The 16,995-nt window shown below is 43.9% G+C and overlaps 1 protein-coding gene across 4 annotated transcripts in view; it reads left to right on the top strand.

Moving 5' to 3' along the window:
* ZBTB40 (zinc finger and BTB domain containing 40) overlaps window positions 1-16,995 on the top strand; it is an 81,716-nt gene that overhangs the window by 41,687 nt on the left and 23,034 nt on the right. For all 4 annotated transcript variants that reach the window (XM_081307305.1, XM_081307302.1, XM_081307303.1 and 1 more), the window contains 6 exons: window positions 7,762-7,954; window positions 8,547-8,689; window positions 12,109-12,301; window positions 14,431-14,567; window positions 15,663-15,864; window positions 16,426-16,559. In XM_081307305.1, coding sequence (XP_081163431.1) covers window positions 7,762-7,954; window positions 8,547-8,689; window positions 12,109-12,301; window positions 14,431-14,567; window positions 15,663-15,864; window positions 16,426-16,559 — 1,002 coding nt within the window. The remainder of the gene's footprint in view (window positions 1-7,761; window positions 7,955-8,546; window positions 8,690-12,108; window positions 12,302-14,430; window positions 14,568-15,662; window positions 15,865-16,425; window positions 16,560-16,995) is intronic.

Here is a 16,995-nt window from a genome sequence, read left to right as displayed (position 1 = left end):
ATCATTCTTCAGGTCAGCAATAATCAAGTTTTTAGTACCACCTCTGTCCTTGCTTGGACTGTGTCTTGTGCTTTTTTTTTTTTTTTTTTTTAACTAGTTTCTCAAAGTGTCTGGCACATACGAGTTGCTCAAGAAATGTCTGTCATACTTGGATTCATTCAATATTTCTTTTTGTTTCTCACTTCTTATTGTAATCTTTTGATGGCAGTAACATTAATAGTACCTTGTGAGAGTACCGATTCACTGTTGGTGATCATTCCAGGCTTATATTATTTCTTTCTTGGTTTAGAGGTTAGAGAGAACTCTACAAATCACTTGGTAGCTGTTTTTAAAATTTATTCTGTTATAGTCCTTAATAAATCTTTCAACTGCAGAAAGCAAAAGGGAAGAGATGATTTAAGAACATAAAATTAAATTAAACGAAGGGCTGCCCACGTAGCTCAGTGGTAGAGCTCTTGCCTAGCAAGCATGAGGCCCTGGAACCCACCACCATAAAATAACTAATTATAGAACTAGGTAGATGCCACTTTATACTTAGGTCTTCCACTTCTCTCTTTTGTATTTGTTTTTGTTGTTGTTGTTGTTTTGTTTTGTTTTGTTTGAGACAGCTTTATAAAGAGGTATAGTTGACAGTAAACTATTTTTGTTTGGTCTTTGGTGTCAGAAGTGGGATATAAACCCACATCTCCACGGGAAAACTCTACATATTTAAAGTGTACAATTTGATAGATTTTGATACATGTACATGCCCTGAAGCCATCACAATCAAGACCGTAAACATCTGCATCTCCCCAAGGGTTTCTTCACCTTCTTCTATCATCAGTCCCACTAACCACCTTCCACTCACCCATCCCCTAGGTCACCACTGATTTGCTGTCTCTCCATTAGGTTAGTCTGTATTTTCTAGATTATTATTTAAATGGAGTCATATAGTACTTTTTTTTTGCGGGGTGGGGGTCTGGCTTCTTTTTTGGTACTGAGGATTGAATACAGGGTTGCTCTACCACTGAACTACAACCCCAGCACTGCCTGCCCACCTTTTTTCTTTGAGACAAAGTCTTGCTAGGTCGCTGAGGACCTCACTAAGTTGCTAAGGCTGGCCCACATTTGTGATCCTCCTGCCTTAGCCTCCTGAGTCACTGTGGGCATGTGCTAACACGCCCACTGTGACTTCTTTTTTTTTTTTTTTTTTTTTTTAAGAGAGAGAGAGAGAGAATTTTAATATTTATTTATTTATTTTTAGTTTTCGGCGGACACAACATCTTTGTTTGTATGTGGTGCTGAGGATCGAACCCGGGCCGCACGCATGCCAGGCGAGCGCGCTACCGCTTGAGCCACAGCCCCAGCCCCCCACTGTGACTTATTTTATTCAACATAATTATATGGAGATTCATCCATGTTGTTGTGTGTTCATTTCTTATTGTTGCCACGTGGCGTTCTGCTGAGTAGCATTCTAGTATGTGTACATGCGATTGATTTATGTAGCCAGCTCCGCTGTTTATTAACATCGTGACCTGGAGCAACTTTGTCTTTATAAGTTTTAGTTTCTTAATTTGTAAAATGGGGAATATTATCAGTACATCATAGGGTCATTGTGAATTAATATAGGTTGTGGCTCAGTGGTAGAGTGCTTGTCTTGCATGCATGAGGCACTGGGTTCAATCCTCAGCACCACATAAATAAAACGAAGGTATCCTGCACATCTACAACTAAAAAAAAAAAAAAAAACAGTAAAGTGCCAGGCACACAGTAGGAACTCAGTAGGTAGCAGCTGCTATTGTTTGTTTATACAGTAACTCAGTATTTTTAGATTTAATAGACCTCTAAACCTCCTTTCACGGATGCCTTTTGGTACCTTAGTGCTGTGGCCGTTCGCTGTGATACTGTAGGCTTAATTGGTAAGCCATGTTTCAAAGAGGTGCCACCATCCACTTGAAAGTAGCCTCCTGAGCTAGAGGGGTAGCGTCTGGTACAGAGCAGTCAGTCTCCAGAACAAAGGTGCCGTGCAGACAGAGTCACCTGGAGTGCTTGTCACAGTGTGTGCCTCCAGACCCGTTCCAGGGTCTGAGTCTTAGCATGTGGTAGAACTTGGGAACCTGTGTCTTTAACAAGTTCCCCGGGGGTTGCTGTCTTGGTGTCTGTGGATCACATTCTGAGAAGGCTCTGGAGAGGTCAATGGCCTACAGAACTCTCAGCGTAGGACAGCAGATGCCCGAGTGCTCAGTGCAGCCAGAGGCCGCGGAATGCTGCTCACGCCTCGTGTTCCTCTTCTCGACCTGGGCAGCTGACTGAAGCCTCGAGCTGAGCTGGTTGCTGGGAAGACAAACTTAAGACCCAGTCCCTGTCCTTACATGGGGTCTTCACAGCACTGAAATCCTGCTACACGTGATTGATTATTTTCTGGGAAGTGTATGCAGATATCACCAAATTAGAGGACTCGCCAGAGGCTTCGGGGATGAGCCCTTTAGGAGCTGTTCACTTGGGGCAGCGCTGTTTTAGGTTTCAGTACAACTTCAAAGTCAGGTTTTTTTGCTGTGGTTTTTCTGCTTGTACACTTCTAGTTCCTAAGGAGCTTTGAATTGTTTGTTTTTGTTATTGGATTAACCATGATATCATGACTTGACAACTTAACATTAAAGATAATGTACTCCTGGGTGTGTTGTTTTGAGGCTTGCTGAGGCTCATGAGTACTGTGCTTTCTGGCTGAGATGGACACGTGTGGCCTGGATCGAGTTCAGGGAGGACACTGTCCAGCAGTGTCCTGATGGCTTTATTTCCTGAGATAAATGGTGAAAGATGGCAAAGCCATCCTCGAGCAGTGATCGCAGGGACATGAGAAGGGCCTGCTGCTTAAACTGTGTGAGACCAAAGCCGGAACTGATTACAGGGAGAGCTCTTCTGTGCTGGGCGGGAAGTGTCTTCTGTCCTTTGCTGTCCCATTGTAACATCCCTGCCCATTAGAACCAGCAAGGGGTGACCCAGGAGGCTTCTGGCTGAGCCGAGTAAAACCTTTATTTAAAGCCAGACTCATACTTCTTTTCAGTTTTTATGCTAGAAATTTCATCGTCTTGCTTCTTTATTCCTGGCCATGTCCCTGCTTTAATTAATTGTGTATACAGCAAAGTGGGTCTTCAACCAGAATCAGGAGCTAACTTTTTCTAGTATTGATTTCCATGCTGTTTGATTCACTTTTCACTTAAAGTTCTGGAAAGACTCCCAAAGCTGAAGACCTGGTAATTTTTTTTTTTCTCCTTCAACTGTATTTCAAAGGCAAACAAGTTTCTCCTCCTGCGTGATTTGCTATTTTCAACCATGTCACTGCTTTGGAGACTGGTCCAGCAGTGCAGTCTGTGTTCTGAGGACTGCTTAATGACAGTGCGGGTTAGTCCTCTGGAGAGTGAGTTAATGGGATTTGTTTTACAGCCCTATGAGAGGTAAAAGTGGGTTGCTGTTTGTCCAGATCTCCTGTTTCATTGTTTTTGTTTTTGTTGGTCTTCTTTTGTCATGTAAGAATGGAATCCAGGGCTTCCCGTGTGCCAGGAAGCACGTTGAGCTAAGTCCCTCCATGTTAATTATTAAGTCTGGGACATGCAGTCATAGATAGATGGACTAGTGGTTCTATGAAAAGGAAATTTCATTCAGTTAAACAAGCACTTATTGAGCACCTACTGCTTATCAGTCTTTATGATAATTGTTGAGACCAAGAAGAATTTTCTAGATTGTATATATACAACCTGGTGTTTGGTGATGTTGATTCTGGTAGGTGCAGTAGAATCCGGGGTAGATGGACTTGATTATACTCCAAGTCTGGGAGGTAGAACTGAGTGAAAGGGGTGCCAGGTTTGCAGAATCAACGGTCTTTATCTAGGCTACTTTACCCTGTAGCCCTGTGACCTTAGGCAAGTTACTTAACCTCTCTGATGCTCATGTAAAATAGCAGCAGTGAGGCAGAAAGTAGATGGCAAGTCTATAGAGTGTCTAGGATGGTGTTGAGTGATTGTGGTCTGCATTATTATTTTTTATTTTTACTTATTTGTTTTTGATGCATAGGATCGAACCCAGGATCTCAAACAAGCTAAGTGCTCTACCACTGAATTGCCCCACGAGTACCATTATTGCCATTGCCTGCCCCTTGACATTTAGGGAAGGGCCTGAGTGCAGAAGAATGTGGTGTAAACCAAGCAGATCTGAGGAGAGTAGGCAAACAGTTGGGGAAAGGCAGTAAGTTCAGTTAAGACACTTGAGTTAAGGGAAAGACTACATGGCTTTTCCCCGTGCAGAGATACACAGGAAATTGTCTCATTTTTAAATGCCTTTGCCTGCCTCACTCACAGGTGAAGTGCTTGGATTACTTATGGGACCGTGTGTTAACATGAATTTATTGAAGTACTTCTAGCTCTGTAAGACTCAAAGGAATTCCAGATACATGGTTGAAGAACTGAGTCAGCCCTTTTGGCAAAACTCTGTTTTTGTCCAGCTCCTGGAGTTGTGTTACAATGTGTGACATCCTTCTGTTGAGGCAGAGACACTATTTCAGAAAGAACTCACTCCAAGTGGAGTCCCAGGGAGCCTAGAGTCGCAGCTCTAGAGCGAGTGTTGCCCCCATGGAGGAAGAAAGAGCAGAGCCGTGTGGACAGCCTTGCTCCCTCTGGGCCTTCATCAGCCACCCCTGCTTCTCTTCCCAGATGGTCACCCTAGCATCACTGCTGAGCAGTGAAGTTAACAAATGTTTTAATTTCACTGCTGAGTAGTTCTGCAGAGAGGATAATGAGGAGCGCATCAGGTGCTGCACTGACGACAGCTTCTCCCTGGCTCACAGTGGATACTGAGCGGTAGACACGGGATATTCAGAGGGTTTTAGGTAGAGGAAAAAAAACAAACCCAACCTGGCTAGACAGAGTGGGATTAAGAGGCACAAAAGGAAGGACAGGGAAAATGAAGAGAAAGAGACCTGCTTCCTGAGGGCATAGCAATGAGTGGAAGCGGGGAGCTATCTGATGCTGCGTAACAATTACTCAGCAGCTTAAACCAACATTTATAACTCGCAGTTTCTGTGGGTCAGGCATCCAGATGTAGCGTGGCTGGTCCTGTTACTCAGTCTTACAAACCCAGTGTCAGCCAGGGGCTGCAGCCAGGTCAGGCTCCGCTAAGGGTGGGGGAAGTGTTCTTTTTATTTTTTCCAATACTAGGGATTGAACCAGGGGCCCACAACCACTGAGCTACATCCCTGGTCCTTTTTATTTTTTATTTTGAGGTAGGATCTTGCCAAGTTGCCCAGGCTGGCCTGAACTTGGAATCCTCCTGCCTCAGCCTCCCTAGTAGCTGGAATTACAGGCGTGAGCCACCACGCCCTGCTGGAGTGTCTTTTTCTCAACTCACTCCCAAGGCTGTTGGCAGGCTGCAAAGGTCCGCTCCTAACCCTCCTCACTGGAGAGCTGAGTTCCTGCCACACGGGCCTCGCCCTAGCGCAGCTCACAGCACGACAGCTTATGTCTCCCAGAACAAGGGCAGAGAGAAGGCGGCAGCGTGTCAGCCAGCACGTGCGAACACAGGTGTGTGCACAGGCAGGAGGGCGTCCTAGCAGCCCAACCTCCAAAGGGGCACCCAGTACTTCTACCATATTCTCGTCCTTAGAAGCAAGCCACAAGAGCCCGCCTCGCGGCGTGATACCAGAAGACCAGGGCCACTGGGAGCCACTCTGTAGCACCTGCCTCAGGTCCCTGCAGCTGTCACGACGAGGCATTCTGAGGAGGGTTTGGGCCGACTAACAAAGGCAGAAACATTGAATTAATTTAACTGAGGGAGCTGAGCATTCAACTGATGTCTTTATTTCTTGTTTATTTTTTAAATAGAAGACAAGTTACCTTGGGTTCACGGAAGTTACCCCCATGAAATTTTAATGGGGCTTATTTAACTGAGCTTTATCCAAGTTTACTTTTGAAGATGACAAAAAAAGAGAAAAAAAGATAGGAAACTTTCTTAAAAAGGTTAATTTAGCCTATCCAGCCATTCCATGATTAGGAAGCGAGCTAAAGGTAAACAAAGAAACATGAAATCTAACTAAATAACTCCTACTATTTGGGCAGAAAAGAAAAAGATAAAGCCTCTTTAAATAAACATTCAAAGTATATAATTAACTACTAGAATTTTTAACAGCTGTTAGGTGTTGCCATTATTGACTTTTTTCAACAGCACAATTCATGGGACCCTTTGATACGTCTGTTTAGGGAACTGTAATATGCTCTCTGAAGACTTGTGAGAAAACTTTTACTATTTTCTTTTCTTGACACTAAAAAACACCAGAGGTAGCTTGCAGTTTTGCCCAGTAGAAATAGGAAGGCTACATATATGTATAAAACTACGCATGACATTCAGTTTAGATTACCAGGGTTTTTTTTTCCCAAATATGTTAATCATTGCTGAACTGTGACTACTACTCCTACCTTCAGGTGGCCCTCCTCTCATTTGTGTAAGAGATGTTTCCTCAGATCAAACAAAGGGGTGCTGGTGTTGTTGGTTTTACCACTAGGGTTGTTGATATTTTACTCCAGGTCTGGAAGACTCAAGATGGTGAGTTTTGTTTTATTTGTGGTCCTGAGACTTTTGGAACCTAAACCAGGTGTTGTAGGAACTGTGGCTCTAACTTCACGTAGGGAGCTCAGGATCAGAAGCCACTGTCAGGGTTGTCTGTATAAAGGTGCCAGTAAAGAGCTACACAGGGGTGCGCTCAGAAGAGAAGAGGAGCCAAGGTTCAGGCTGGTTGTAGGTCCTGCTTATGGCTCTGGATTTGGAAGAACCCATTGAGGAAGGCTGAATGAGGCGAAAAGGCTGAACGAGGCTTCAGACAGGTGACATCAGTGTTTCTGAAGTCAGGGAACCTGGGATACAGAGGCAGCGGTAATGCCAGATGCCACAGAAAAGTGAGGTGGCACCAGACCAGAGGCAGGGCTGGTGGTGTGCTCAGCATCAACCAGGGAGGAGACTCGGGAGCCATTCAGGCCAGCAGCCACCATTAATGTGGGATAATTAACGTGTGACTCTTGGTGTTTCTGACAGCTGGCACTACAAGCCAACACACTGTTAGCCTTAATTGTTACAGAAAAGATCTAAAAGTAATAAGGATCGTGTCTTTCTAAATAGTCTATCATTCATAATGTAAATGACTTAAGTGTTCTTTTTTCCTAACTAGTGAGATTTTAATTACATTCTCAAGTAATAAAATGACAGTTCATTCTATTTGAAATTCAGATATCCTTGCCTAAGAAATACTCAAAGTGTCATAAGATTCAGAAAGGTATAATTAGGTAAGAAGTATATTAAGTTTGTGAAAAAAAGCACTGAGCACCTACTGTGTGCCAGGCGGGACTAGTTGCTATGCATATAGACCTAGAAATCCTGATCCCTATCTTCAGGAAGCTTAGTAGAAGAAAGAAGAAAAATAATAATAATAATAATTATTATTATTATTATTATTATTATTTCAGTACAGTGTGCCAAATGCAGAATTATGAGTAGTGAGGAGAAGGTGGGCTTGTGGTTGGGGAAGGCCCCCCTGCACCAGGTTACAGTGCGGAAAGAGTCCTGTGGAGGGCGGGCTGGGGGCCTGGGGCAACGGGATTTGCTGCAGCTTCCGCTGGGGAGAACAGTGCTGGGTGAGGAGTTTTGGGTGAGGTGGGAGGGATCAGATTGTTGGGGGCCTCACTTGCCAGGGTGGTCCTTGTGGCTGGCTGAGAGCTCCTTCTGGGTACTTTTATTCCGCAGGTTATAATGGGATGTCTTGCGGGTGAAGGAAGACATTCAGCATTCCAGAGGATCCTAGAGAGAGTCAGAGATGAGATCCTGGATGTGCAGACTGCCGTGTCCCTGCTGAGGCTGTTCCAGGATTCCCATCCTGCAGTAAAGATGGCGCTCTCCGCCTGGAAGCCAGAAGATGCAGCACCAGCGCGGCCAGAAGGTAGGAGGGACGCCTTCCACCCCAGTGGCCGAGCTTTGAAAGCTTGCTGCATGATACTGTCTTCAGCGGCCTAGTTATTAAGTGATATGCACGCAGGTTCCACATGCCATTCCAGAGGCTGCATGTTAAACACATGCACGCTAAGCATGAGTCTCCATTTCTAGCCCCTAGTTAACTAGACTGACACCTTGAATTGGAGAATGCCATCATGTCCTCCTGCCTTTCAAAAAGCCGCATATCCAGAGCAGCGCCTTGCGTGCCCAGGGTGGGCTGGTTCACTGGCAGCACTTAAAGGCTGAGGTTGCTCTCATTTGGGTTAGGTACAAAGCAATGGCCTTGCCAACCAGAAGTTAACCTCTGGCTGGCTCTGAAGCTTTGTGTTTCGACAGATAAATGAAACATTTTTTCCTTTCATAGAGTTTAAACAGAATAATAAAGTATTTTCCTCCCTAAAAGTGATTCTGCATTCAGGTGCACAGAATAAGCTGAAAATCACTCTACTATTCTGTTAGATCTTTCTCGACAAACCATGCTGTCATTTTCTTCAAATTGACTAGCTTCTCTTGTGTGTCTCTAATTCTTTCTCCCCCAGGGAGCACAGGGGAGGGAAAGACCTTGTGTGTTCTGTTACTGGAACACAAAGAGGACCTGCTACAGTGTGTAACGCAGCTGAGACCTATTACGGAGTTCCTGGAAACAGCCAAGGAGGGGTTCCTGCCTGACGCCGAGAAAAGGGTGACTGTGTCAAGTCTTCCTCCCCCTTCTGAGTTGATGTAGCACTTATAAAACCCTCTTCAGTGGCACGTAGCACTTTTTAACTTGTGGTATTTTTATACCTTCTGCGTGGTAATCACCTTGAAGTTCAGATTCTTCTTCTGTGCCCCTGGGGGTTTCCTGTGCAGCCTGCTGAGGGCCGTGCACGCTGTAGCGGACAGTAGAGCCCGGAGTGGGTGAGGGACAGACGTGTGGTCTTCCTACTCTGACTCCGTGACTTCTTATGAATAACTGTATCAAGAGTTAAAAAATTAAAGTGCATTTGTAGTTATTGTGACAGTTTCCCTCTGAGCAGAAATGACACACAGTTAATATGTAGAAAACAGGGAAAACAAACAAAAAGAAAAAAAAAACAACTCTCCCACTCAGGGATGAGCCCTGCTAACGTTTTAGAGCCTGCCCCACCCACAAGTCACCTTGACTGGGGGTCATCCTGGGCAGGGGACTCATGATTTTCCAACAGAAGCTAGTGCATTTTGTACTTATAATATGCATTTTGGTAGCTATATTATATTTTAATAGATACAGCATAACTCATTATTTTTTGGGGGTGTTTCTAATTTTTTTGCTATTAGAAAGGTTTCAGAGGACATCCTTGCAGGCAGATCTTTGCACATTTTTCACATTATTTCCTTAGAATAATTTCTGAGAAGTGGAATTTTGGAATAGAGAATATAAAGTTTTTCAAGTGCTTGATACTGTTGCCAAACTGCCCTTCAGGAAGGTCGTCCCTCTCACTCTCCCACCAGCTGGCTACTGAAATCCCGTAAAACTGCTGGCAGGACTTCTGAAGGCAGCTAGATAACTGTATTTGTTGATGTTATTGATTTCAACTTTGTGCTAAAAATATTTTTATATCTGGAAGGAAGGAATAAGGGTAGAAAAGTTTTGTGGCATCAGTTCTTAAAGCTGTGGGGAGTGACTTAAATGTTGAGCAAAGAAAATGTTTTGAGCCCACAGGCTGATTGACGGGGGCACTGGATTCCTGGTGAGCGCTGGAGCCTGAGTTCTATTTTTCTGGTGGTCTTGGACAGATAAATGGAAACAAGCTTTAATCTCAAAATTGTATTTTGTAAATTAATTATGTCTTTAACGCTTTTTAAGTTCTTCTTAGAAAAAGTTGATACATACCCAAAAGGATTAAGGTCTTGTTTTCTCCTTAGACTTCAGATTAAGTGTAATTTCAGGCACTCAGTTTAAGTAAATTGTTTGTAGCCCTAGAAGTGCCTGATTCCCTGTTCAGTGACTTCCTTCTCATTACACATTCAGGCCTTTTGCTTATTAGGTGGATTGAGTGTGTCCTTTGAACTGCTTCATTATCCTGATAGAAGAGCCCTTGTAAGTAGAGCCCAAACGCAGCCTCATTCTCTGCAGCAAGATGGACCACACTGTCATTTTCTTCTGTCACTTCCAGTTTACTTGACAGAAAAAGCTAAAGCAGACGAACTTAAATTAGTTATAAATCACAAAAACACTCCTTAAGCTTGGGGGTCACCCAGGAGCTGCATTAAGCTGCTCCTTCTTGAAAACTGAAGAAAACTAATAATGTAGAGGCGTGGAGGGGAATGCTGATTGGATCGCCACAGTGTGTGGCCACCATGTGGTGTGTGTCCCCAGGCCTTTTAGAACTTTTTCTTTTATGGAAGGACACCTTACCTGTTAATACCTTGGGTTCTTTATTTGGGAAGTTGGTCAATAGGAAGGCATTTACTTTAGGACATAAGAATATAATTACTCTGATTGCCCTTTATGTATTGCTTATTGTATGCCAGACATTATGCTAAAGATCTTTTAAACACTACCAAATTTCACCCTCTGGTAGCTGTAGGAAGTCACTGATGTCACCTTCATTTTAAGGTGAAAAAATGGAAGCCTTGGCAAGTTAAGCAAGTCACCCAAAGGTACTGTTTGGGGACAGAACTGGCACCCAGAATGTCAACCATACACATTCTCTTAACCACACTGCATGCTCTTCCCAGTAGTGTCAACCACACTCTCTTATGTCCTGGAAGTTGTTCTAGGCTCTGCAAATGGCATCTTCATTTTACAGAATCCTCATATCCACTGTGCAAGAGTTGGTATGGTTATCTTCACTTCCAAATGAGGAAAATAAGATTCAAAGAATTAAGTCACTTGTGCAAGGTCACAAAATATAAATACTAGAACTGGAGTACAAACGGGGTCTGGCTGGCTTCAAATCTCACATTCCTACTCTTACAGAATGTGGCTACATCATGCCAAATTATTGCTTAGGAACTAAGATTAGCACTGAAATTAGCATACTTTTAAATACAAGCTCTTAAATTTTAAATTATGATTCATTTAGTAGAAATCTACTGTGTATTAGACCTTAAACAAAGAGAATGACTATGTTCTGTACAGACAAGGAATATGACAACTGATTTTTATATATATATATTCCAATTTGGTTTAAAAATCTAGATTCATTATTTTCAGATGGGAATTAGTTTGCTAATGGCAGTCTCTGGCATACTACCGTGACTGATCTGCCTGTTACTCCTTTCCCCCAAAGGGAAGCTCCAAAGGCAGTTACTGTGAATCTGTGGATTACATATATCGAAATAATCCTCTGCTTTATCGGTTCCAAAAGAGCCATGTTTTGTGTATTGCATCATGATCTATTAAGAAATAGTTCTATCGTAATAGGAAAGTATATGTCACATGTTTTACTTTTCAACCTCTTGGTAGAGCCCTGTGCCCTTTTGACTCAGAAAATCCTTCAGCACACCGAAGAGGAACGGGGGAGGGGGTGGTTGCACTGACGGGAGCTGATGTGTGTGGGCACTGAGAACAAAGACACAGAGGATCAAGAACTCATGAGAAAGAACCCAGAAAAGCACTTTATTATTTGGAGTCCACAGGCTCCATATAAATTATCTGGGTATTCAACTTACTTTGCAAATAAAGCAAAATAATAGAATGGCTCTAAAAATATAAACTATGCCAGTATCGTGAATTTGACCAAGCAGAGAGCAAAACTCATTTTACCTATATTAGTCAATTTCCAGTCTATGTTTCTCAGTCTTAGTGTCTGAACAAACTAAATCCCAAGAAACAGGTCCCATGTAAGCTGCCTGACTTACTCTGTCATATAGACCAAGCATAAGAATGTTTTTAAAATCACAGGCTCTTGGCAAGGAATGTACTCGGACCTAGAGTTGAGGGGGAGGATTCATAGAGCTGTTTGGAGAATGATTAAAACAGACTAAGGAGAGGACTGTGACACAAGTCATGCTACAGACTTAAAGGACTTGGAGACAGGGCGTCCTGTAGTGCCGTCTTGCGGGTCTGCCAGTGGTAGGTCAGATAAGTTCTGAATTGCCAGTAACCGGAGTCGGCTTGATTGCTTGCCACTGCAGGTGATTCTGAATTGCTGTGAGGGCGGAACACCCAAGGAGGCAGTAGAAAATTTGTTGCACAGAGTGACTGAAGAGAAGACCCTGAGCGCTGAGAGTTTGGTAAAGCTCCTCCAGGCTGTGAAGATGCCGTTTCCAAACCTGGACCTTCTGCTGGGGAATTTGCAGAAGTCAGCCGCTTTGCCCAGCACCACAGGTATTAGTTAATTGTTGACTGTCTGGACTGGAACTCCACCTACAGAAAATTACAGCCTTAAACACCATTTGGCTCCACGCTGAGAAGATAAGATAATGTTAAGAAATGTCATTGTCAGACAGAAACTAGCTGTCACAAATCAGTGACTCTCAGTATTTCTGGAGTCAAGATCTGAAATGAGAATGACTATTCTCCATTAAACTCCCTCGTGTGGTCGCAGAGTTGAGGGTTTATTAATGATGACTCCCCCAGGGTATCCCGGATCACCCGTGAAAGCTGAGGGAACATGGGGGCTCCTGAGGCTCAGCATTCCAGCATGCTGTGTGGATGGGTGTGAGCAGCAGAGAGACAAACCTTGATTGCCCTGCTCCCTCTCAAGGGCTCTTTGCTTCCAGCCGTCCCAGACTGAACTACAGTTTGGTGTCATTCACTGGGGGAAATGAGCACATCTCCATCCCTTAAAAAGTCCAATTGGAACCAATTTCCCTTGTCCCAGGGCATTTAGGACTGAGATGACTTTCAGAAAAAGGATTCCTGGGAAATGGAAGAACTCTTAAATACAAGCTCTTAAATTTTAAGTTACGATTCATTTAGTAGAAATCTATGTATTAGATGTGTATTATTGTATATCTTCCAGTTTATAAAAATAATATAAACTTATGTAAACTTGGACAGTTTCAAAAATAAAGAAGACAACATCGAGTCCTCAACTATATCGATATTAACACTTTGATCTATTTTATCTACTACATGATTTTTACATTACTGAGACACTACCATTTTATAATTTTAGATTTCACCCGTTTAACGATATAACAACATTGTCTCTCTCGTTTTGAAAACCTCTCCATTATCCTGTTTTTTGAAGGTTGTATAGTTTTCCATCATGGGGACATGCATGATGTATTTTGGGGGGCATGTGTGGCATAGTGGTAAAGGCTCTGGAATCAAGATGACCTGATTTTGTACCCTGACTCTGCATTCTGTGGCCATGTGACCCTGAGCAAACAAATTAACCTTTTTGAACCTTGTTTTTTTTTTTTTTTTGGAATGATATCACAGTGATACTTGTCACATTCACTTTTGTGACTACTCCGAAAAATACTTGCAAAACACTAAGTACGTACGGTGCCTGGCACACAGTAGGCACTCATTCAGCATTGCTTAATCGTCATGGTTGTCACCATCTTTACAGCCTAGGCAGGGATGGTTCTCTTTGTGTATATTTCTTCTGCCTTCAGATAATTCCGGGGGGTGGCAGGTGGCAGTGCTGGGACGGAGCCCAGGGCTCTGGGTGGTCGGCCCGCACTCTCATGGCTCAGCTCCGGCTCCAGCCCTTGCTCTCAGATAACTTCTTCAGATTAGATTCACAGAAGTGGATTTTCTGAGTCAAACAGAAGAATGAAATTTTAAATGTCTACAAAGCTGAGGGAATACCCGATGGTTCTGATTTTTCTTGACTTTCAAGTAAACATGACTTTTTTTTTTTTTTTAAGAGAGAGAGAGAGAGAGAATTTTTTTTTTTTTTTTTTGGATTTATTTTTTTAGTTCTCGGCGGACACAACATCTTTGTTGGTATGTGGTGCTGAGGATCAAACCTGGGCCGCACGCATGCCAGGCAAGCACGCTACCGCTTGAGCCACATCCCCAGCCCCATACATGACTTCTTAAAAGAGAGTGCCTGACGCGGCACAGAGGGCATCCAGGCGGGACTGTGTGTTGGCTCCCAGCACAGCCTTGACTTGTGGCTGCTTGAATCCTGGATGCCCTGTGGATCCTCTGCCGTGGGCTTCACAGACAGCACCCTGGAATCTGTGCATCTGAAGGAAGCTCTTGCCAGTATGGCCTTCACTCTACCCGCTGCTGAGCACTAAGTCACCAGCAGGCACTGACTTCCATAGTGCTAGTGGTTTTGTGACTCTGAAGCACCAGGTGATTAAGTGTCGACCAGAGGAGCTCTGAGCGCGGGAGTGTGAGCCCCAGGCCAGCTGCTGACCCCTGCTCTGTAGCAGAGCACCTCTTGCACTGGTCTTTCTCCTTCTCATCTGTAAATGCCTAATCTTCTGTGAGAGAAGCCCTGGGGAGGTTTTGTTGCATCAAACATGATTGTTTTGCTGATACTCTTACAGTCCAGCCGAGCTCTGATGATTATGGGACTGAGCTGTTGAGACGCTATCATGAAAACCTCTCGGAGATTTTCACAGACAACCAGGTGTTGCTAAAGGTGATCTCACATATGAAGAGTTTAGCCCCTGCAGAAAGAGAGGTAAGGGAGGGAGGGAGGGAAGGAAAAATGTAAAAATACACACTCACACACTTGAATGTCTTCTATAAATGCATATACCTGACCATGTTGAAATGCTAATTCATTCTTTTTCTTTTTCTTTTGGTACTGAGGATTGAACCCCAGGGGCACTTAACCACTGAGCCAAATCCCCAGCCCTTTTTTTGTATTTAGAGACAAGGTCTCACTGAGTTGCTTAGGGCCTTGCTAAGTTGCTGAGGCTGGCTTTGAACTCATGATCCTTCTGCCTCAGCCTCCCAAGCCACTGGGATTATAGGTGTATGCCACCACACCTGGCCTAAGGTAACTCATTTTCTAAGGCAGAATAATAAATAGAATATATTCTAATTTCTATGGTAAGAAGGAAAGGTATTCGAAAGGAAGAATGAAGAACTTTGTCATGTATTAAGACATCCTCTCAGTTAAAAAATGGCGGGGTGGGGGGGGAAGAGCCAAGTGCAGTGACGCACACCTGTAATCTCAGCGGCTCCAGAGGCTGAGGCAGGAGGATCCTGAATTCGAAGACAGCCTTAGCAACTTAGGGAGGCCCTAAGCAACTTAGTGAGACCCTGTCTCTAAATAAAAAAGATATTTAAAAAGTGCTGGGGATGTGGCTCAGTGGTTAAGCACTCCTGGGTTCAATCCCTGGTATCAAAAAAAAAAAAAAGAAATTTTTTTTGATAGCAGAAATTGAATCCAGGGTCTTCATGATGCTAAGCAAGCACTGTATCAGTGAGCTACAGCTACACTCCCAATACCGCCCCCCCCCCCATAAATTTAATTAAAAAATAAATCTCCTGTTCAGAGAGGTGAGGATGTTGAAAACCTCCTCAGAGGTGTTCGCCATAACCCAATGCCCAGACTTGTAGCTCTGTACCCAGCCCAGGGCTAGAATTCTCCAAAACACCCGTTTTTGTTTGTGATTGTTTCTTTTTTTCCCTTAAAACTTTATTTTGTTTATTTATTTTTATATGGTGCTATGGATCCGGCCCAGTGTCTCACACAAATGTGCTAGGTGAGCCTCTGCCACTGAGCCACACCCAGCCCCTAAGTGCACGTTTGTGCTGCATCCTAAAGGTCATGGAGAGCCTTGTGAAACGGGAACCTGGCTCCGGTGGTTTCAGCTCCCTGATGTCAGCAGTCCTAGAAAAGCAAACTCTCTCTGCAACAGCCATTTGGCAGCTGCTGCTGGTGGCCCAGGAGACAAAGGCCTGTCCGTTGAACCTGCTCATGGAGGAAATAGGAAGGGAACCTGGTGCCGATGCTTTCTTCCGGGCGGGTAAGTTACCTGACCTCTGCCACTAGAGGCGATTGTCCATCTTCCCAGGAGTGAAAAGAGTGCTTATGGTGTCACCCACATCCTACCCTTGGGTGTAACGACCTGTAAGTTCTGGTCTTCTGTAGCACAGTAGGGCAGGTGTAAGTAATGACAGAGTCCTTATGTTTCTGGAAAGCAAGAAGAAGGCTTTTGAACATGTTCAGAGAAATGACAAGTGAGCAGATAGCTCTGCCTGCTCTGATCTAAGCATCACCCAGTGTGTACATGTATCAAAACATCACCAGGACTCCACAAATATGTGTCATTTCTGTGTCAAGTTTTTAAAAAGTAAGGACTGGCAATTAAAAAAAATAGGCATTTTTAAACCTTTTTTTAAATTATGCAGTAATTATTCTAAGCTTACATTCATTATCACATTCTGATTACAGTCCTGTCTACCATTTTGTCACCCCAACCAAGACAGGTGGAATGTGTTCTTATTAGGAGGAACTGAGTCGAGGAAGGGGGAGGAGGAAATGGCGCTCATGGCTTGACTCAGTTTCCAATCTCCCTTTCTTCCAGTGACTGCCCCAGAAAATGCTGCCTTAGAAACAGTCCTGAGGCATTACAAGTTGATCGCAGAAGCCATCCAACAGAGGCGCGAGCGCAAGTGCTTGTCCCCAGAGGAGGAGCACCTGGCTGAGACCATGAAAGAGGTGCAGGGAAATAAACAGCAAGTCTAATTCTGGAGAGTTCTCCTGGGTTGAAGCTTGGGGCTGTCCTCATTCCCAGGGGAGGAGCCACCCTCTGCAGAGGACCTGCTGTGTGCCTCGCCTGTGCAAAGCTCTTTATAGCACCTTTGCCTTTTTAATTCTCCAACTCTAAGTGGCAGGTGATGTCATCACATTTTATGGACAAAGGAGTTCAGCTCCACACAGTTAAGGTTAACAAGGTAAAGCCAGGCTTGAGCCCAGTTTTGCAACTCAAACGTACATTTATTCCAACTGTCTAAACCTAGGAACATCTCAGGGGAAGCTATGGTTCTGTTCTCGGACATAGTCTAAGAAGCAACTTCTCTCAGATGAGGAAAAGTAAAGTTGGTCTTATTGCATGTTCTTTTCTGGCTTCTTGAAAGAGCCATGGTAAACATAG

Source organism: Spermophilus citellus (assembly GCF_964194105.1).
Source record: "Spermophilus citellus genome assembly, chromosome: 9".
In the NCBI taxonomy this organism is placed as follows: Eukaryota; Metazoa; Chordata; class Mammalia; order Rodentia; family Sciuridae; genus Spermophilus; species Spermophilus citellus.
Note: the sequence above shows the minus strand (reverse complement) of the source record. Positions and strands in the feature narration are given on the sequence as shown.